Source organism: Saccopteryx bilineata, chromosome 5 (genome assembly GCF_036850765.1).
Source record: "Saccopteryx bilineata isolate mSacBil1 chromosome 5, mSacBil1_pri_phased_curated, whole genome shotgun sequence".
Lineage (NCBI taxonomy): Eukaryota > Metazoa > Chordata > Mammalia > Chiroptera > Emballonuridae > Saccopteryx > Saccopteryx bilineata.
The window spans coordinates 99,120,528-99,144,435 of NC_089494.1; the positions used below are offsets into that span (position 1 = coordinate 99,120,528).

At 34.9% G+C, this 23,908-nt stretch overlaps 1 protein-coding gene across 1 annotated transcript in view; it reads left to right on the plus strand.

Moving 5' to 3' along the window:
• LRP1B (LDL receptor related protein 1B) overlaps positions 1 to 23,908 on the plus strand; it is a 2,131,860-nt gene that overhangs the window by 1,648,380 nt on the left and 459,572 nt on the right. The window contains exon 41 of the mRNA XM_066281034.1: positions 161 to 532. Within this exon, the coding sequence (XP_066137131.1) occupies positions 161 to 532 (372 nt within the window). The remainder of the gene's footprint in view (positions 1 to 160; positions 533 to 23,908) is intronic.

Consider the following 23,908-nt stretch of genomic DNA (forward strand, 5'->3'; position numbering starts at 1 on the left):
TTTTATAATGTTTGCTTTTTAAATGACCAGTCTAAAATTTAAAAATAAAATACCAGACTATTCAACATTAAAATTTTAATACTTCTATTAGAAAATATATTTAAAAGAGAAAAGAAACACAAATATATGTGTGTATGTGTTATCTTTTTTTCAACCTTAGGGACCAATGTTTGTGCCAAGGACAATGGTGGATGTCAGCAACTTTGTCTCTATAGAGGAAATTCCTGGAGAACTTGTGCTTGTGCCCATGGATATTTGGCAGAGGATGGAGTTACTTGCCTAAGGCATGAAGGCTATTTGCTGTATTCCGGGAGAACAATATTAAAAAGCATACATCTTTCTGATGAAACCAATTTGAATTCACCAATAAGGCCATATGAGAATCCACATTATTTCAAGAATGTCATAGCCTTGGCTTTTGACTATAATCAAAAAGAGAGAGGAACCAACCGAATCTTTTACAGTGATGCACACTTTGGAAATATACAACTTATTAAAGATAACTGGGAAGACAGACAAGTAATTGTTGAAAGTAAGTATAAAAATTTATTTTTAAATATATTGATGGAAACAAGTATCATTTGGATTAGTAGTGATAGTAGAGTGGTAATTTCATATAGCAAGTACATTTTCCTAAAGTTTATATTCAAGAATGAATGCATCCAAATAATCTACCCAAGAGTCAAAGAAGCAATTTAACTGCTAGTATATACAGCATATATATTATGATTATTAGCTTCTAATCATGGAACTTTCAATACATTCCTTCATAATGTTTCTTATAAATAAATATGTTAAAATCTATGAAAAAGAATTTTTAGTACAAAACTTACTCATTTTATTCCAGTGGGTAAAATTATATTTTCAAAGATATCTGCTTAATTGTATTCAGTGAAATGTGTTTCCTCAAAGAGATCTTTTTGCATATATATAGTCTTGATGAAAAAATGTTATTAAAGAAATAATTTTATATTTTAAAGTATTTTCAATATTTATTAAAGTATAATATTGTATGTATTATCCATTCAATTTAGAGAAACCTCTGTCCTGTCATTCATCTTTTACAAAGACTATCTTCATACTCACCATCTTTCTTTCTTCTGTCTTTATGTGACTTTAATATATATTTTCAATTTCACTATACTGAGGTCAGTTATTCTTGTTATTTTCAAAATTGCAAAATACTGTAGAAATTTACTGTAAAGTCTTCAAGTAATGTGGATTCAGAAATAAAACTTCTGCCTCATCAGTACATTAATTCTATTTACATACTCATAATTGAAAGCACTTACATCTGAAATTTTCTTTATGCATGTGTGTGTATAGTTTGTAATTATAAAAATAGAATGATTCTATATGCATTATTCAGCTGCGTTTTTCCAATTACAAAGTAGCTTGAAAAGTTTTCATTTCAGTACATAGGCTTTATTTTGTTAAAAGCCTGATTCTAATTGTATAATAAAAATAAAGTAATTTATTTAATCATTTTGTTATTGATAAACATTTAGGCTATTTCTGGTGTCTCATCATTACCTACAATGTCCCAATAAAAATTTGCACATATAAGTATGTTTATTCACATATAATTTTTAGCACAGGATACTAGGAATAGAATTGCAAAGTTAGTATTTATTTTATTTTTTATAGCTGTTTGAATTTCTCTCTAACAAAACTATTTCATTTTATGTTTTCATCAATTATCTATAAAATGTTTTTTTCTCTCATACTTTTGCTAGCAATGATTTTATAGTTTTTTCTTATTATTATCTAATGCATAAAGTGTCAACTTACATTAATATGCATTTACCTGGTAACTAGTGAGATCCAGCATGTAGTTGTATATTTAACCTATACAATAGAAAATATAAAAAGAGATATTTTAGATCAAGATTGCTACAATTTCCACTGTTCATTTTCTTATTTCAACATTTAATATCCTTCACAATCCTTTTTGCTTTTCAGATACTACTCACCATTTCCAAATAAGTTCAAGTGTATACTTTCCAAATATATTGGCTTTATAAATATACATTCTTGTTTTGTTTATTCTCTAGATTATCATACTTATTGAGAGTTTTATATCAGTTTGTATATTCTAGCACATAATATTTTTGCTTGTGTGTGTGTATGTGTGTGTGAAAATGCAGCCTATTTTACTGATCATAAAATTCAGGCATATTTGAAATTTGTTGTTTCTTTGGGAATATATCTATGAGGTTTATATTATAATCTGCTTTGGTCCTCCATTTTTCTAGACTTAGGCAATTTAGACTTGGAAGTGCTCATTATATATTATATTATTCATTTTTTTTCTTCTCACTTTTTTTTATCATGCACCATGGAAGTAAAAATGAATAAAAGTTTATAGACTTTAGAGGCCATAGTTTAAGAGGAACTCTAAAAATAAATAATATTGAAATTTAATAGAATCCAGAAAATAAAAAAGGCCTACAGAATTTTAAAAATCTTACTGGGGAGGGTAGAAGAGGCCACTGAACTGAGTTAAGGAAATTTAAAGGGTCAACAGCTGTCTGTCAGTTAATTGGACCAAGTGAGGTAGGAGAACAGAAGGAAGAAAAACTGTAGACGTGTGGTTCCAGGGCATCTCCAATACATGTCCAAGGCGTCTCAGCAACCAAGCCATTTCTGTTACACTACAAGAGAGTCTTCTTTTTAAAACTATGTTGACATCTACCCTGATGGTGCAGAAGCAATGGTGGCTGAATTGCTAGTACCTTAGCACTAATCAAAAGAGTGGCTCAAACTTTACCTATAGTCATTGGAACTTTTACTGCCACATAATAGTGGGGGGGGGGGGGGAGAAAGTTTCACTGAAGGACATCTTGAAAGAAAGAGTAAAAAATTAATTTTATTATGTATTGACCCTTTAGTACACACATTCTTCTATTCTGTGTCATGAAAAGCACATAACGCACTTCTGCATTCTGAAGTATACAGTTTACCTGAAGGAAATCATGTATTTGTGTGATTATTCAAGTTCAAGCTTCTTTTAAGGAATGCCAATTTTTATTGGAAAGAAACAGAAAAACTGTAGCTACTCAAACCTAAGTGTGTAACAGATATTTTCTAAAGAATGGGTACAGTGAGTCTGCCACTACAGGAAAAATTACTTATACTGTTTGTTGCAAATGTTTAAAACCAAGTTGAAGGTAAAATTAAAATTGCATAAGACCCTTTATCCAACACAGTAGACTTGATTATCTACCCAATATTTAAAGACTTTTCTAATGACATGAGTGGTAATATTACTAATATGAGTTTTGGGGTGTTTCATAGTGCATTGTGCCAACATTGAAATAAATACTTTCCAAATTATGATTATATCTGCAGAAGTTTTTTTTTAAATTTTTATTTTATTTATTCATTTTAGAGAGGAGAGAGAGAGGGAGAGAGAGAGAGAGAGAGAGAGAGAGAGAGAGAGAGAGAGAGACAGGGGGGAAGAGCTGGAAGCATCAACTCCCATATGTGCCTTGACCAGGCAAGCCCAGGGTTTCGAACCGGTGACCTCAGCATTTCCAGGTCAACGCTTTATCCACTGCACCACCACAGGTCAGACAGAAGTGTTCAGACTTAGGGGATGGCCCTACTAGATGCTGGCAGGGGTCCCCAAACTTTTTACACAGAGGGCCAGTTCACTGTCCCTCAGACCGTTGGAGGGCCACCACATACAGTGCTCCTCTCACTGACCACCAATGAAAGAGGTGCCCCTTCTGGAAGTGCGGTGGGGGGCAGATAAATGGCCTCAGGGGGCCTCATGCGGCCCGCGGGCTGTAGTTTGGGGATGCCTGTAAGGTCTCATTTTGCAAATTCAATAACTGCTGGATCATGTCCATGTGGAAAATAGTTAGGGCCAATGTTTATCTTAAAACTGAAACTTCACTAAGAAACATGTGGATGGTTCTATGATTGTTTAGTTAGTGAGTCTAATAAAGAATAGAGAGAAAATAGAAAGGAGTCTAGCAAGCTGAAGTGACTGTCATTAGATAGAGCAATTCTAGAGATGTTATGTGGACTTGGGGGCAAACATAATTCAGATAGGAGTTAATATCCCAATATTAGATTACTGATAAGCAAGATCTCAATAGATGAGTGAGGATGGAGATAATGAGATTACTAATCCCTGATCAGAGCTATTTCTGTGTTAAATGTTAGTTTAAAGTTAATTGCATATGTATTTTTAAATCCTTAGTCTAGAATTTGAGAGTTTAGTTTATATCAATTAACTTTAATTTCATAATAAAGCATCGCAGAATTCAATGTCTTAAAACAACTGCTTATATTGCCTAGCCAGTGGTGACACAGTGGCTAGAGCATTGACCTGAAACACTGAGGTCCTATGTTTAAAACCCCAAGGTTGCAGTCTTGAACATGGGGTCATCCAGCTTGAGTGTGGGATCATAAACATGATCCCAAAGCTAGCTGGTTTGAGCCCCAGGTCACTGGCTTGAGCAAAGAATCACTGGCTCGCCTGGAGCCTCCTAGTCAAGGCACATATGAGATGCAGTCAATGAGCAACTGAAGTAACATAACTACAAGTTGATGCTTCTAATTTCTCTCCCTTCCTGTCTCTTTGTCTGCCTGTCTCTCTCTCACACTCACTCATTTAAAAAAAATTTTTTTTTATTAAATAAACCTGCTTATTTATCCCACTATAGCATGGGTTGGCTTGGTGGTTCTTCTGGCCTGTGTTAGCTCCTCAGATCAGCCTATCAGCCTGCTGGCAGATAAGATGGTAACTGGTTATCAAAGATGGCCTCCCTCATATGTCTGGAAGTAGGCAGCCTGTATTCTGGGTTACTGGGCTTCAACTCTCTCATTCTGCACTGGGCTAGCTTGGCATGATCTCAAGATTCCAAGAAAGAGTTTCTGCCAATATGGAAACATTTTGCAATTTATATGTCTTATTGGTCAAGGTAAATCACATGACCAACTCCAGATTCAGGAACTGAGGAAACAGACTCATATTGATGGGAGGTCATGCAAAGGGGCTGCACACATGAAGGAAGAGGAAGAACTTCCAACTCCTGTAATCAACATAATTGTATGAGTGATTATTAGCTTATCTCTACAAACTCCTAAATAATACATTAAAGTTTGGCCTCACTTTTTGAAATTCACTTTTTGTTTGTTTGTTTCACTTGTTATAATATGTTTTTTGATAACCAGTAGTGAGCTATGACAAAATATCTGACTTTATATATGAGATAAATATTAGTCTATATTTGATGGTGAAGAAATAAAATGAAACAGGAATTACCTAGTGGGGAAAAGATATAACAAAAGTATGGGTGAGTTAGTGGTTACAATGGCACTGAATTGATTCTGTCACCTTGAGAGTATTAACTTTTTTAGATTTAGCTCAAATAATGCTAATTTTTTAACAACTCCCTCATGATTAGCTGCTATTAAGCCACTTTAATCACCTCACATTTTTATGCAATCGATGTGATTGAAAAACAGGGTTTTGGTTATTTTTTTAAAATTTTGACTTGAACAAGGACGTTATTAAATGGGAACTAAAGAAAAAATACCTGATATAGTGGTAAAAGTGGCATTTTTTATAGAGAGTAATAAAGGAAAGTATACATATTAGAACATTTCTTTCCTTTTGAGAGATTTATGGCATAAATTCAGCAGATGAAATCAATGTACTGTGAATTATAAATAGGTCTTTGATTGGATGGATGACGAATTCAAAATTCTTAAGAAAACAGTAGAGTACCTGTTAAAATAGGCAAAGGCACAAGAGAATCCAAGGTTCCTTTTGAGACACGGTTATAATTTATAGGTGTGAAGTTACCTGTTATTGTATAAAGAGGCAAGATATCTCCATTTTATATATCTGCTAAAATGTGCTCCATTATTTAGGTTTCTAGTGCAAGAATAAAGTTTATAAGAAATCAAGAAGTATTACCTGCATATTCAACTTGAGTTTTTCAGTATATTATATCTGGCTAAAAATTCTGACAGAGAGGGTGAGAAGGGGAGAGAGAGAGAGAGAATGTTTAAAAACTGTACACTAAAACATCATTATGGCCTGATGGGGGTGGCACAGTAGATAGAGCATCAACCCAGAATGGTGAGAGTCCAGTTCAAAACCCTGAAGTCCCCAGCTTCAGCGCAAACTTGTTTGCTTGAGCCTGGGGTCATCGGCTTGATTGCAGGATCATCAACATGATCCTAAGGTTGCTGGCTTGAACCCAGAGGTCACTGGCTTTAAGCCCAAAGTCTCTGGCTTGAGCAAGGAGTCATTGGCTCTGCTTGAGTACCTGAAGGCACATATGAGAAGCAATCAATGAACAACTAAAGTGGAGCAACTATGAGCTGATGCTTCTCATCTCTCTCTCATCCGTTTCTCTCCCTTTTTGTCTCTCTCTTTCTTTCTCCTCTCATAAGTAAATGAATGAATGATTGAATAAACAAATAAATAAATAAGTAAAACTATTCTGTAATATGCTTCCTGGAACAGTTTTTTTTTCTTTTCTTAATTGACTTTTAATTATATGGCTTTAAAAGTGGAATAAGTAAAGATAAGTAGATTATATTTCAAACAATTTTATAGTTAGCCTTATTTATGACACCTACTATAACAAAATATATGATTTAGAGCAGGGGTCTCAAACTCGTGGCCCGCATTTGTGCGGCTCGCAGACTAATCCACAAAGTTCAAAATATTTTGGATAAAATTAAGTAAGCCTAGGGGCCTACTTATATTTTTCATTTCTCTAGCATCCTAGCTAGATATTAGCTTAGTTAACAGCAGTTGTGATGCGAACTACAGTTTCTGGTCGTTTTGTGACACTGAGTAAACTGCATGTACGATTGTGCTTGTTGTACTGATTTTTTTTTTGTTTTCAACTGCAGTGAGAAAAGTGTTGTGTAACAGTTGCCTTTTGTAGACCTAGTGCGGCCCGCCGAACAGCTGTGATCTTGCTCTGCGGCCCACATGCTGAGTTGAGTTTGAGACCCCTGATTTAGTGTCTCACTTGCAGAATAGCATTCTTTTTTTTTTTTGTTTTGTATTTTTTTCTGAAGCTGGAAATGAGGAGGCAGTCAGACAGACTCCCGCATGCGCCCGACCGGGATCCACCCGGCATGCCCACCAGGGGGCGATGCTCTGCCACAATCAGAGCCAGAGCCATTCTAGTGCCTGAGGCAGAGGCCACAGAGCCATCCAGTGGAGCCTTGGCTGCGGGAGGGGAAGAGAGGGGGAGGGGTGGAGAAGCAGATGGGCGCTTCTCCTGTGTGCCCTGGCCGGGAATCAAACCCGGGACTCCCTCACGCCAGGCTGACGCTCTACCACTGAGCCAACCAGCCAGGGAAGAATAGCATTCTTAAAATACAAAAGGTTATGTTCAAATTAATGTTGTCAGCTGTTGCAAACCTCACTAACTTTTTAAGGTTTTTACAAAGTAAAATTTGCAATGTGTAGTTTGACATTTACTGACAAGTTGATAAAACTGTATGAACCTATACTCTTTCAACTACATGCCAAGGTTCTTCTCCATTCCTTAGTCAATTAAAACTTGCTGATCTTTTTTCTTTCTTTCCTCCCCATTCATACAAACTTTCTTAATGAGGACAGTATTATTACTTATGTTTTTATGCACTTATCAATCTCGTCACAATTTTCTTTTATTATTATTATTATTATTATTATTATTATTATTAAGTGGGAAGCAGGGAGGTGGGGAAGCAGAAAGATAGGCTCCCACATGCACCCAGCCATTCTCAGCACCTGGGGCCAACTTTGCTTGAGCCATTTGAGCCATGGTTGCAGGAGGGGAAGAGAGAGAGTAAAAGAGAGAGGGAGGGGGAAGGGGAGGGCATGGAGAAGCAGATGGTTGTTTCTTCTGTGTACCCTGACCTCAAATCGAACCTGGGACTTCCACACACCAGCCTGATGTTCTGCTAAGCCAACCAGCCAGAGTCTCTCCACAATTTTCAATTCACTTTTGACTCTACTGTGCTCAGTTTTTACTTTCCTCCAAAGCCCTGCATCTGGTTACTCCTTAACACTACTCTATCTAAAGTTCTTTTTTTTTTAATCTTTTAAAAAAATTTAATTTTTATTTTTTATTTATAGAATTTAGAGAGAGAAAGGAAGGGAGAGAGGAACAGAAACTTTGGTCTGCTCCTGTAGGTGCCCTGACCAGGGACCAAACCGGCAACCCCTGTGCTTTGGAGTGAAGCTCTAACCAACTGAGCTATCTGACCAGGGCTTTACCTAAACTTCTTGAACTTCTTCTTCCTTCTTTGAAACATAGTAATCTGATTACATTACATCTAGTCTAGTCTATTTGTCTGGTTTTTCTTTACCTTAATTGTAATTATCATACATTTCTCACTTTATTCCAGTTATTTCTGTTGATGACACAATACTTTTTTTTTTTAGCCAAACCTGGACCAAGAAATAAAACATTTAATGTTGTCTCCATCACTTTCTTATGTTATCAAATATTCCTCCCTATAATTTGTTTCTGACTGTACAAGTGAGTTTCAACAGAAGGTTTTTCCGTGTACTCCTGGGCATATTTTCACATTTAAAGAACTCAATCACTGTGATGATTCACACTAGGACCTTTACTATTTATTATTACTCTAAATTCAAACTTTATTTCTTTACTAGTAAGACAGTGGGAAATCTCTAGACATTTACTGAAATTTTCCTTTAATATTTTTTATGTCAATTCTTAATGAACGTGCTAAAATAATTAGCTCATTTAAAAAACCAGAGCCCCTCTTAGCCCTGGCCGATTGGCTCAGCGGTAGAGCGTCGGCCTAGTGTGCGGAGGACCCGGGTTCGATTCCCGGCCAGGGCACACAGGAGAAGCGCCCATTTGCTTCTCCACCCCTCCGCCGCGCTTTCCTCTCTCTCTCTTCCCCTCCCGCAGCCAAGGCTCCATTGGAGCAAAGATGGCCCGGGCGCTGGGGATGGCTCTGTGGCCTCTGCCTCAGGCACTAGAGTGGCTCTGGTCGCAACATGGCGACGCCCAGGATGGGCAGAGCATCGCCCCCTGGTGGGCAGAGCATCGCCCCTTGGTGGGCGTGCCGGGTGGATCCCGGTCAGGCGCATGCGGGAGTCTGTCTGACTGTCTCTCCCTCTTTCCAGCTTCAGAAAAATGGAAAAAAAAAAAAAAAAAAGGAAAAAAAAAAAAAAAACCCAGAGCCCCTCTTATTTTTAGTGCAGGTAAAATTATAATTTTTCTTCCCAATTGGAATCTAACCTCAATAATAATAATAATAATAATAATGCTATTTAACTCCCTATGTCCCTGTAACCCCTGAACCATTTATTTATCAAATAGTTTTCTTATACAGGTCACCATTATAGGCTATTTTTTATTTATTTATTGCTAAATAATTGCTAATCTTTTACTTGCTTTTCCTTTTTCTGCCTTGAGTTTCTGAAGTTTCTATCTATCTACACAACAATGAGTTACTCTCTAAAACACTAATTGAATTACCATTTATGCATCTAAAATTGTAGTATATTTAAATCTCCAGATTTAGTGTGATCTTTTGATTGATGTCATCACAAATCTCTCTACGATATAAAATTCACCCTTTCCTCTGGTCCAGTGTGCACTCTTTGTGTTAAGAACATACCATATTCTTGTCTAAAACTCCACATCTTTACTTACGTTGCTAAACTAAGATGGAAATATGTCCTTTCAACTGATCTATATTTGGAGAACTTAATAATTCTTAACATTAAGGGATGAGGGGTTTTTGTTGTTGTTGTTTTGTTTTGTTTTTCTACAACAGCAGCCCACAGTGATAGTCTTCTTTTAAAAGACATTTAGAACTTACTATGTTGCTTCACATCCTTATCACATCCCTGGTTATGCCTTTGTTTTGTTCTGTTTGTGTCTATTTTAATTTCTCCAAAGAAATGTCAGGTTTTTCTAGGCAGCCTCCATTGCTTATACTCTTTCTACATCCCTTTTAGCCTAAAACAACACTTCACTTAGTAGAAAATAAAACTAACTTGTTGTGAATTTGCTGTGTGTTAAAAATATAGATTATTACACTTGTTTTACAGCTTCATTTGCAGAATAAAAGCAATTTTTTGACTTCTACTGCTTGCCTGGTTGGACTGATGTGATTCTCAGGGGAAGGGATTACAGAGATTTAAGTTTCCATGAGAAAGTAGGAGAGGTTGCTGGAATATTGGTTAATAGCAGGCACTCTGGAACCAGGAGACCTAGAATAGCAGGCACTCTGGAACCAGGAGACCTAGCTGGATTCAGCCCAGCCACTCCCTCACTATTTACCACTTACAAGCTGTGTCTTTGGGCAATTTATTCACCTTCCCTTTCCTCAGTTTCTTGCTTTAGGAATATGTTTTCAATCATTTATTACTGAATAATTACTAATCTTCTATTTGCTTTCCCTTTTTCTGCCTTGAGTTTAACATAAATCTCAGAAGGTTGATGAAATCCAGTGAGTTGAGTTTTTTAGAACAATGAGCAGAATTTAATAAGCACTCAATTAGCATAAATCATTATGCTACATTTTTGCCTTCATTTTCCCTAATTGACTCATTTTCTTTAAAGCTACATCATTATAATTTGAAGAATCCGTCCAGCATGCAAAATGACCACTATCGCATACAAACATTTTGAAGAACAGATGTGATTCTCCCCACAAACTTTAAAAGGACAGTGAAAAAAAAGTGAAGGATCCTGAAGGAAAAGGCCTCTGTGGGTGCACAGGACGTAGGGCTGCACAGTTCTTCAATCATCTCTCACTGTTATTGAACATATGCACTTGATTGATATATATGTTCTAGACACTATAGGAGATTTATACTTGGGATAAATGACAGAAGGTACTCAGGGTATATCAATAGGCTATGCTTACATGAGTAGCAAAATATGGGGTTGGAGATTTAAAAAGAAAGAAAGAAAGAAATGATATCCCTGGCCCAATAACTCAATTGGCTAGAGCACCACCCCAAAACACAGAGATTGCAGGTTCAATTCCCAGTCAGGGCGCATCCAGGAACAGATTGATGTTCCTGTCTCTCTCTCTCTCCCTTCCTTTCTCTCTAAAATATAAAATAAACATTAAGAAAGAAAATTATACATTTAAAATGATAGAATTAAGTTCTATTGTTAGAAGCATTAAATTTTCCAAATATCTAAATATTCTCTGTCCTCTACCCTGTGCACCTAGAGAGCTGCTGATAATTTATTTGGTTGAATGTCCATATGGAAACAATACTAAATCAAAACTAAAATTAAATGAAAAAACATTATTGGTAAATATAAGTACGTATCAGATATAGAAGAATGTACCATGTAATGTACCAATAAAGCAGATTTTAATTAGTTCCATTTGCCTTATCCCTTTTGACTCTTCAATATAATGTTGCTTAGAAACCTATATGTATAGAGTGATGGCTAGGAACAGAATTTATCATTAATCCATGAAAGTCTGAAATGACAAAATCTTTATAAAGCATAAAGTTCTATGCTTTGCTATATTCAGAAAACCCAGGACTTTGAATTGGATAAGCATGGTCAGATGACTTGAGAAGATAGCTCACCTGATAGCAGCCTACATGTTTAGCATGAGGGGTAGTTGAGTCCAGGACAGCTCGTATCTGTGAAAGTGTGTGTCTGTTGAACTCATTAGTTAGGTGGCTATTAAGAGAAAATGAGATTAGTTTAGTTACCATGTAAAAGGCAACTATAATAAACTTCCTACTCTGCCAGTGTTAGTAGAGAATAAACAGAATTCAATGAGATGAATATTTGTTTCAGAATAAAAATAGAAGTATAATTTCCCAAGTGATTTTTCACCAAGATGGCATGCGACATGTATTTATACTTAGAAGCTATATTCAGTTCTTGATTAAATAACTGTTATATAACACTAGCCATTTATTTATAATTTATTTGTAAATCTAACATTTTCCTCACTCTTTGATTTACCTCCATTAATATTATAAAAACATATTTGCAATACAAGGGAGCAATTTGGAAAGTAGCAAAATTTCAGACTGATATTGATGTAACACCTTCTATTACACAGTCTGTCATTCTGAGGCAGTATTGATGACAAATGGGTTATTTAAACTATAGGAAGAGCCAAGCAATGAATAAGTTATCCACATACTCTGATACAGGGATTTCTTGCTGTATAATTTACATATATGAACTACACAGATTCAGAGATAAAGAAGGATAAGCCTCTTATCTAAAATGTATAAATGAATGAAACCAATCTACCAGATTTGTCTACTCCGCTAAACAATTGTAGTGTTTGAGCAACCAATCTCTCTCTTGCCTCTAGATAAATGTTACATGTGCTCTTTCCTTACCTATATTTCACTGGTTAATTTGTGTTCACATTTCACACTTCTGGTTTCAGCTTAGGTCTTCCTCAATACCCACATGGCCTGCATACACACACACACACACACACACACACACACACACACACACTCTCTCTCTCTCTCTCTCTCTCTCAAGCCAGAGATTAGAACGTATTCCACCGTCTCCAAAAACAGTCTATCAGTATAATATTATAATATTTTAATTAAGATAGCACCTGCATTTGTTGTATGAGAGAGATGGAAGGAGAAACCATGACTTGTCCGTCAGTTTATCTCCAGCCCAGCAATTGTCAGTCCTCAGAGCACTGTGTTGACTGCTGCTGCAAATGGCTTTGGGGCAATCTGACTGGATGCGTAGTTGCTGGGACTTAGTAAGCAATCAGGAAATTTTCACCAAAGAAATGAATCATATGTTCTCTGAAAATCAATATCCTTGCCCCTATGGAATTTACAAGGTAGTAGGGAAAAATTTGTAGCAGAAATAACTACAGGTTAGTACAACACAGGGTGGTATGAATGTAAACAGGATTTTGCAGGCACTCAGAGTAAATGAAATCTTTGCCAGACAGGATAATTCAAGACCTTCGTGAGAGGTCAAAGTTGCTATTTTTGTCACTCTGACAAATAGGCATAAAGGTAAATTGATGAGTTTTGCTTATGCATCAGGTTATTAGCATTTTCTGAAAATAATATTAAGACAAGACATTTATTTTAAGATCATCTGGTGACAGATGGCTTCTTAAAATAGAAGAGGCTTCAAAATATGGTTTACTTTATATGTACATATGCCATTTTTGTTCCTCTGTGCACAAAATATCTTTGACATACCATATGAATTGAATCAATACCTCTGTTTACTTTACTGGGTGAATACACAGTAAGTATTTCTTATTTCTTTCTTATTGAATTCTTTGCAATAGTGACTGGTTTGGTAGTAAAGTGAGAAATGAATTCTGTGTCTGGTTTTGAATCATCTTAACAAAAGATGAGTTTTGCCTAAACTTAGTAATTTCTTATCTTTGACTGAGCAGACAGAATTACAGTTGTCAAGTAATATACTTTTGCAGAAGATAATGTTGCAATTTGAAATTATCACTCCTCTATAAACTCTAATGTTAAATTATCATTTTTATTCTTGCCTTACTTAATTCAATTTCTCAAATACTCTTTTAGTACTTACCAGGACCAGAGTCTGCTTAGTCTCATTTGAAAGAAAATATTAAAGGCTCTAACATTTCATAAGTAATAGTATTTTTTACTTTCACTCATTGTTTTTAGCAGAAGTATTTTATATCCGGTTTAGAAATCTATAGAAATTATATTCATTCTTCATAGTAAATACTGATGTGTCTTATTTCACTAAAAATATTTTACTAACAAGAGCTGTTATTCTTTAGGTGAAAATGAATTAATATATAATATTCATAGTTATATATTTATTCTCAAGATATGTATTGTATATTTACTATATACTAAATATTATGGGAATATGTGATTCAGTATTTTTTCAACACTTCTAATTGGGAAAGTCAGAAATAAGCAACTTATATATAATAATACTGAACAATCTTTAGCATTAAAAATATGATTCGTAAGCCAAATCTTTTTAGTAACAATCATGAATAAAGTAACATTTTTATTTAATAATGGTTTTATTTAATTTGTAGAGTCCTATTTTCTCATTATTTATGTCCTATGTAACTTAGCTTTACACATACAGTAAACACAGCAAACTATTTCATTCAGTACTGCTATTTAAATTCCACAAAATCAATAATGTCTTACACACTATTATGGGACTTTTTTTTCTGTTAAGGAGTGAAAATCACATTTAAACATGTTAATATGACATCTAAATCTTCTTCCTTTTTGCCATAAAAAAATCAGGCTTAGATATTTGTTTTACTCATTTTGGTGATGTCAAGACTGAGATCACATTATATACTCCTTATGATTACTGTATTATGTTCAGTGACATATAGAGATATTTGGTAAGTTATATTTTGTTAATTAAAAACATGGATTTTGGAATAAATGAGACATGGATTTAAGTACAGATTATGTTCACTATTGTAATATGATTAATCCACATATGCCTTAATTGAAAATTAGGAAAAGTATTAGCATCAACTAACAGTTTATTAAAGATTAATAAAAACAATGGCAATAGAGTGCTTACCACAGTGCCATGCAAAAACACTTCTAGTCAACAGCAAGCAGCTTTGACTGTAAAGTTAAGGGAATCTTAATTCAGTCTGAAGTAGCTACTGAAGATAGTTTATTGCTCTTTGGACAAAGTCACAATGCAGAAAGTTTGCTGATTTAGTTTTTCTCTCAAATCCTAAAACACAAAATGTGCTAATTAGTTTTAACTTCATTCTTTACTTATCAGTAAAGAGAGATGAATATCAATGTAGCAAAGCTCATCATTCTTAGTTCATATTTTGAGATGGAGAGATTATCTTGAATTATCTGTTAGGCTCAAATGTAACTACAAGGATCCTTATATAATAGAGACAGAAATATTAGAGTTACAGAAAGAAGACATGGAGATAATAAGAGGTTGGAGTAAAGCATTTAGAGATGGAAGAAGAGGACAAGGAACACAGATGTTCTCTCGTGGCTGGAAAGGGCAAGGAAGCAGATTATTTTCTAGAGCCTCCAGAGAAATACAAACCAGATTATACCTCAGATTGGACCAGTGATAAAGACAAGATTTCTGATTTTGAGAACTATAAGGTAATAAATTTTTGTTGTTTTTAAGTCACCAAATTTGTGGTAATTTTTACAACTGAAACTGGAAAAATATTCATCAATTTATACACCTTTTAAAGATTCAAGTAATTCTAAAAGACTTGTTAAAAAAACAGCAGGCCTGCCCTATACCCAATTATCATAGGCACTATTTTAAACTATATTATGGATTTTTAAATTTCCTTTCATGTATAAATAACATACTGCATTTCTAATACCTAAATCTTCAGCATTAGACATTGTTTCTTGACTTCAGGCATTATCTATTGACTTTCCCCATTTCCAATAACCTTATTATATTTATTTATTTATTTATTTATTTATTTATTTTTATATATTTTTCTGAAGCTGGAAATGGGGAGAGACAGTCAGATAGACTCCCGCATGCACCCGACCTGGATCCACCCGGCATGCCCACCAGGGGGAGATGCTCTGCCCACCAGGGGGTGATGCTCTGCCCCTCCGGGGCGTCGCTCTGTTGCAACCAGAGCCACTCTAGCGCATGGGGCAGAGGCCAAGGAGCCATCCCCAGCGCCCAGGCCATCTTTGCTCCAATGGAGCCTCACTGCGGGAGGGGAAGAGAGAGAGAGGAAGGAGAGGGGGAGGGGTGGAGAAGCAGATGGGCGCTTCTCCTATGTCCTTGGCCGGGAATCGAACCCGGGACTTCTACATGCCAGGCCAATGCTCTACCACTGAGCCAACCGGCCAGGGCCACCTTATTATCTTAATATTATCAGTATTTTGGCTAGACATATATTCTGCATAAAGGTAATCTTGAAATAAAATTTTTTCATTGTCTTAAGAATTCTATTTGCCTTACTTTTCTATTGCACCTCATATATTTCTCAAGGATTACTCCCTGGGTTTATCAAAGTTTTCTGAGAAAGGATGCATGGTTAATAAAGTTTTTTAAGTCTTACTATTACAGAATGCCTTTAATCTATCTTCATACTTGATTGTTTGGTATAAAATACTAATTTGTAAATAATTTTCTCTTATTATTCCAAGGTCTTCTAGCTTGACATTTTACTGTTTATAAAACTTTGGAAACTATTATAAAACTTCTTCCTTCATACCACCAGAATTTTTATTTATTTATTATAATTTTATTTTTTTAATGGGGTGACTTCAATAAATCAGGATACATATATTCAAAGACAACATATCCAGGTTGTCTTGTCGTTCAATTATGTTGCATACCCCTCACCCAAAGTCAGATTGTCCTTTGTCACCTTCTATCTAGTTTTCTTTGTGCCCCTCCCCCTCCCCCTTTCCCTCTCCCTCTCCCCCCTCCCCCCGTAACCACCACACTCTTATCAATGTCTCTTAGTCTCACTTTTATGTCCCACCTACATATGGAATAATGCAGTTCCTGGTTTTTTTCTGATTTACTTATCTCACTTCGTATAATGTTATCAAGATCCCACCATTTTGCTGTAAATGATCCAATGTCATCATTTCTTATGGCTGAGTAGTATTCCATAGTGTATATGTGCCACATCTTCTTCATCCAGTCATATATTGATGGGCTTTTTGGTTGTTTCCATGTCCTGGCCACTGTGAACAATGCTGCAATGAACATGGGGCTGCATGTGTCTTTGTGTATCAATGTTTCTGAGTTTTGGGGGTATATACCCAGTAGAGGGATTGCTGGGTCATAAGGTAGTTCTATTTTTAGTTTTTTGAGGAACCACCATACTTTCTTCCATAATGGTTGTACTACTTTACATTCCCACCAACAGTGTATGAGGGTTCCTTTTTCTCCACAGCCTCTCCAACATTTGATATTACCTGTCTTGTTAATAATAGCTAATCTAACAGGTGTGAGGTGCATACCACCAGAATTTTGAGGAATCTTAGTCACCAATGTTTTGAAATTTCGGGAAAATAGTTCCTGATGTGGGATTATTTTTATCCATTTTTGAGAGCTTCAGTTGGTCCTTTTATTTCTTTAAGTTTGTTTATTCTTTCCTATAACTTTATTATTTATGTCTTCCATTGATTTTTTAAAAATTTCTGCTGTTTCTCCCCCTACACACACACACACACACACACACACACACACACACACACACACACTTTTAGTTCTTTTTTTAAATTTTCTGGGTATTTTTATATCACTTTATTTTTATTTCATGGATGCAGTAGCTATCTTATCTCTCTAAGAATATAAGTAATATTTTTGAACTTCTTGTCTTCCTATCCTAAGTTGCTTTCATCTCTCTTATTTGAATTAGTCTATTTTCTGTTAAAGGCTTTGTTCACAAGTCTGAGGCTCTATTTCCTCATCCTCAAGGGTGGGACACTAAATAGCTGATTGGGAGTTCTAAAGATATAGCAGGAGGGTTGGTGGTGGGAGGGTGCTTATCAAACATGAGTTACTTGGTAGGGCCTTTTTATCTTCAGTGAACTACTAATGTCAGTGTCTCTAGATTTTTTTCCTTAGGCTAGTGAGAGTATCCTGGTTAAATTCTTTTAGTTCACTGCCTGGAAGATATTCTTCTATGTATTGTTATTTTTAGAGGTAATTAAAGAGAAAAGGAATCTTTATACTCATGGTTTACCCTCTAGGGAAACAATATAAAAATTCTGTATTAGGAGCATTTTCAGAGCCTATTCATGTGAAGTATAAAGATATTATGGTGACTTTACTACCTCCTAAATTAACCCTTCAACCAATATTTCTGTTGTTTGCACAAAGTTTTTCTCTCTTTTTTTTTTTTTACAAATATCCATTGCTATTAACTCATCAAGTTTGGGCAATTGAATTTCCTCATCTCTTACCATTTAGAGTTATGGGGTCCGGTAAATCATTAACTACTTGAAACTTTTAAATATACCTTCCATCATTATATCTACTCCAATTTTCTTTATGCTTAGGGCTTATTACTTTAAACAATTTCTTTAATTTTATTTTAGTAATTTTTCTAGTGGTGTTTCAGGAGAGAATGAACACATATAATGTAATCTGCTACTTTTAATTTGAGTATATCATTTTGAATATATTCAGTATAAATTTAATCCTTATCATTTTCTTGATTCTATGTTGTGCATTATTCCATTTAAACATCTATTCTTGAGAGGTTGACATTACTAATCCCCACTGGGAAACAGTCTTAGAGAGGCTTCCCAAAATCTGTATTATTTGTTATTCTGAGCTCCAGTTCAATTCTAAAGCCATTTTTATAAACATTGAACAAATCCTATCCTTTCTTTCTAAGACTAACTTATGTCTAGATATTTTTAAGTCCTCAAAAAATTTAATACAGGAAAAATCTTCTACTTTTCTGGTTATTAACTATTGTTCAATTTACAAAAGCTGTAGTATGACACAAATTAATCTGTGTGACTATCACTGTCTATATAAGTAATTAACAAAACATGGACAATTTGAAACCATATGAACAGTTTTGAGGCCAAAATTTTTAATTTTTGACTACTATTCCCAAACTTATTTAATAATCCTATAATCGATAAATAATTAAAAGTTATCCCATGCTATGTTAACAACAACAAAAAACTCAATTTTTATGTATTAAAGAGTCATTGAAAGAAACAATTATTTTTTTAACCTTAGTATAACAACACATAGTAGCTGCTTAATAATTGCTTGTTGAATGTTACGTGAAAGTAAAAATAAAAGCTTGGCACATAAGTTTATTTTTCAACCTGTGTTTATTTTCATATTTCACTAATATCTGTTTGGTTCCTTTTTATAAATTCTTCTAATTTTTTAATGCTTGCTTCCAGAACTATTACAAAATCATCCTACCCTGTAATCCCTCTCCTTGCTATCAATCCATTCTAACATAGCTATATGATTTGTAAAGCTATAGATCTAATAAAGTTGTTTATTTACATAATACCACCTTGTAAAAAAATTAACACTTTGTGGTTTATTGTCTCCTTTAAAATTTCTGACATCATTTTTATAACAGACAGAGCAGATATTAATATTTACTAATGTAAAAGCAAATTGAAATGTTAATTTACCACTGCCGTATGCATGGCTTGTGAATGACATATACGTAAATGAAGATATTCTGGTTCCCACTTTTACTTTATAAGACACACTGCAAAATATACAGTATTCATGACACTTAGACACCCTATGCCCAAAACCTGCAACCAAAGAAACCTCTTTATCAGACATTTAAAGCTCTTAACAACAATCTAACATTTTATATCCCTATTTCTCATTCCTTCCATTACTCCATTGGTTTCACATCAATATCTTAAAATAAGGTTTTCAGTTCTAGATTTTTACTTTTATCCTATTAGAGGACATATCTGGAAAATCATCTTTATCATCATTCATTTTATAATGTCAGTCAGTTTCACAGACCCCCTTTGTGGCAGTTGGGCAAATAAGTTTGTAAAATCTGATTTTTATGCTCACTTTGTTAAAAATGGTGCTTCCCACGGGAATGCTGCTGCCAGGTGAAACTGCTAATTACCTTCCTGCTTGGAAAGGAGCTTTGTTATGTTAATATGTTCTGGAGGAGGGGTTATGTGCCAAAAATGTTTTAAGAAGAGAAGAAGAAGGAGGAAGGGAGGAGGCCATATTTTTGCAGAGTGAGAGCAGGGAGGAAGAGTGCTGGGAAGGAAGAAGCAGCCAAGATGGCAGAGTTCTGAAGGAGAAGCCAGTTTCTGCAAAGTTTGGGCAGAGAGAAGGAGATGGGAAACAGAGGTGAATGGGACTGGTGGGGGGGCCTCTGAATCTAGGAAAAAATAGAAAATATTCTCCTGATTGTGGAACCAGAGAACATGTGAGTGGGTTTTGGAGCCCTCTATGTGTTTGTGTTTACTCACCAGCCAGTTGTGAGGCTAGAATAAAGATATGGTCCACCAGTTTTGGCTCTTCTATTTCTACACGGTCTGCACATATTCAAAGAGGACCTGCCCAGGAATAGCCGTGATAGCTGCCACTCCTGGTCTACAGTGGCATTCTTCATTTTCTTTTGTTCTTAGAAGCCAACACTTCAGTGTTGTTTCTAAAGCATATGGTGACCAGATAAATATCTTATACCAAATACAGGGACATATTAGAAATTCTGAAATAGCTTTACAAGCAACTTAGATAGATATATAAAGTTATATTTAGTTTAATTTGTAGAATACATTTTGAAATAAGCAATATTAAAATATAAAATTTTTCAGATATAATTTTTTTAAATATTAAAATAGACTTTGACTTTTAAGGATCATTATAACTTATAAACATATACATCCATAATAATTATGGACAATGCAAGTTATGTTACCAAAAAAAAAAAACCCACCTACAATATATCTCCATTACTAACTTTATTTTGATTTTGTTATATTAATATTTAAGTATAATTTCAAAAATATAATTTTAAATAAGGAAAATAAGAACTAATATATAATAAATATATACATGTATTTGGACCCAAATATTCTAATAGTATAAGCCATAAAATGTCTGATTTTATCCTTCAGTTTTCATGTACATTATTTAGGTCATTAAAAAACTTGTGAGTTGCTATTCTTTATAAAGCACTATACTCCTGATAAAGAAGATCAGGAAGTGAATCCAGTACAATAAAATAAGACAGAATGTAATAATGGCTTCAGGGAGCCAAAAAGCATGTGCTTTGAGAGAATGGAAAACTCTCTTTAATTCTGAGAATCGAGCAAGACCATAAAGTCAGAACTGAATTATATGTGCCAAAGAGAGTGTAAAAATTTGTGTAACTGGAAGATTCATGTGCTACAGGGAAAAGGGAACACAAGGATTCTGAAAGGTATTATACATAGGTTATTATGGAGTTTTCAATTGTTTCTAAGACCAAACAAAGACAATATAGTCCATGGAGTAGAAAAATGATAAGAAGAAGCTACTGAACTTATAAATAAGTGTAACAAGCCCTTCCTAGGTAGCACAGTTGGTTCAAGCATTGTCCCAATACATTAAAGTTGTGGGTGTGCCCTCTGGTCAGAGCTCATAAAGAATCAACCAATGAATCCATTAGTAAGTGGAAAAACAAATCAATGTTTCTCTCTCTCTCTCTCTTTCTTTTTCTCCTTCTATCCGTCTCCTCCTTCCTCTTTTCTCAAATAAATAAATAAATAAATAAATAAATAAATAAATAAAATAAGTCAAACATACTATGTGAGAGATATGAGAGTAAATATTATCATAGTCATTGTAGCTTGAAGCCTTAGCAAACCAAGGCTTAGATTTAGGCAACAGTTGTTCTTTAGGTAAACATTTGTTTTCTTCAGGACAGATGAAGCCTACATTGTTCACCATTGTCCAGTGTCACAGGAAGCTATCTGAAGGGTATATATGAAGTGTCATATAAGGCCAAAGTAATCATAGTTAAACCCAAATTTATATATATGGTCTAGTTTTTAACTATGTAAAGTTGCTACACTGCATTTTCTTCATACATTTATTCAATTAGTGTTAATTACTTGCCTGCTTTGTCTCAGGCATAGCAATACAGCAAGCAAAGCAAGGACTGTTCTTCCCTCATCATGTAGGAAGCAGCTGCTGTCTAGGATCACAGCATGCCAAGGCACCTTATTTTCTGGAACACTATCCTTATCTAACTTATCATTTTAAACACACCATTGGCTCTAGAATCCAAATTTCTGCTGAAAATAAAATACGTGCTGTCTTGTGTACTTGATCAAGACCCTTTAAGAAATACTTGGTCTTAAGGGAAAAAGATTGGATGTTTCGTACATTAGGGAGAATATTGCTGGCTTTATTAAAGACTGTTGCTGGCAGAGAATAACTCTCAGGTGGCAAATAATGAATTTTCTCTCTTGTGGTTTTTCACTTCTGCATCTCAAAACCAGATTCCTTATTAAAATGCTCAGAAGACGCTGTGTAGAATAACAGAAATTTTCAACATTTTAGGAAAACTTCTTTAAGTAGTTCTGGTCTTAAAGCCAAGGTTTTCTAGTAAAGTGTATTATAAGTTGTCTTCTGAAAGCAGCCCTTGTAAGTGGTTTCTTGATAACCAGGATGCATGACTGAATTTTACAATTTCTGAGCATGAGACTGTTATAGAAATATCTTCCTCACTGTCTTTTTACTCAAGAAATAACAAAAATCCTAATAAAATATTAGTCCGATGACAAGTGACATTATCAAACCTTAAGATAATTCTATGCTCTCTTATATTTTTGCTTTATAACCAAACTAAATAAGATTAAGGATTTCAGTTCTCTTCAGAAGTTAACACACTTGCTTGACCTGTGGTGGCACGGTGGATGGAGTGTCGACCTGGCGTGCTGAGGTTGCTGGTTTGAAACCCCAGGCTTGCCTGGTCAAGGCACATATGGGAGTTGATGCTTCCTGCTCCTCCCCACCTTCTCTCTCTCTCTCTTTCTCTCTCTCCCCCCCTCTGAAATGAATAAATAAAATTTTAAAAAAATTTAAAAAGTTAACACACTCTTTCTTCAAGAACTCACATCAATATCTGAGACTCTTCCCTCACCTCAAATTCCCCTATATTCTAGGATGCAATTATGCATATTTGTGTGTGTGTGCATGTGTGTAAAATAAATGGATAATACTAAAAGATTTACTCCACTGAAGTGATCCTTTGGAATAAATTTAGTTTTTCACTAAAGTAAAATGTGGGCTTTCAGGACTTTAGAAATAATATAGATGTACAACATAAAATAGATTACAAGCAAGCAGCATAGTTAAAAATTTACAGTTTCTTTTTTTGTGTGTGTGACAAGGACAGAGAGAGACAGAGATAGGGACACACAAGAATGGAGAGAGATAAGAAGCATCAATTCTTTGTTGCGGCATCTTAGTTGTTAATTGATTGCTTTCTCATATGTGCCTTGACTGTGGGGCTACAGCAGACCTAGTGACCCCTTGCTCAAGCCAGCGACCTTAGGCTCAAGTTGGTGAGCCTTGCTCAAATCAGATGAGCCCGCACTCAAGCTGGCAACCTCGGGGTCTCAAACCTGGGTCCTCAGTGTTCCAGTCCGACACTCTATCCACTGCACCACTGCCTAGTCAAGCAAAAATTTATGGTTTCTGATAGGTTTTTTTTGGGGGGGGCAGAGTTTTTAAAATTATTCCTAAAAGGAGAACTTCTTTGTTAACTTTCTATGAATATCTATTTTAGTGTCCTTAAGTCTACATGTTATATAGTTTCCTTTTCTAGTAGGGAATTTGCCATCATGTCTACACAACTTACATGTAAGTTTGTTTACTCATGGAGGATAGTGTGTGGCCTTTAAATTGAAATACATGTTTGTTCAGTTCCCATAAGACTCGATAGTAAAGACATATTTCAAATATGTCGATTAAAGAAAATGGGCACAAGTAGCCACTGAAGAATGCCATGGGAAATGGGAAAAATCATTGCCTTACATTTACGAAAGAATTTAACTATTTATTACAAGTTTGACTTGGTGGAATATACTGTTGTCAGTTATAAATGTGATTGCTTGCTTATTTTCTTAGAGAAAAATCTCTGGACCCGCTATGAATTTAAATCTTTTTTACAGTTTGAATTCTGAAACTATTTTACTTTGAAATAGAATTTCTTCTAAAATGATTAAATATGAATGAATCTTCAGTTACCACATTTTCATGCTATTTTAGGTGTCAAGAGAGTAAGAAATATTTGACAACTTAGTTCAATTTTCTGTGAATAAAAATATTGTTCAAATGAAGCATTTGCATTTGAACACTTTCAGATTATGTCATAGCATGAACTTCCCTTAGACTAATACATGTAAATAAACTTCCCTGTTATTCTCATGTACTGTAAGAGTAGTTAAAAT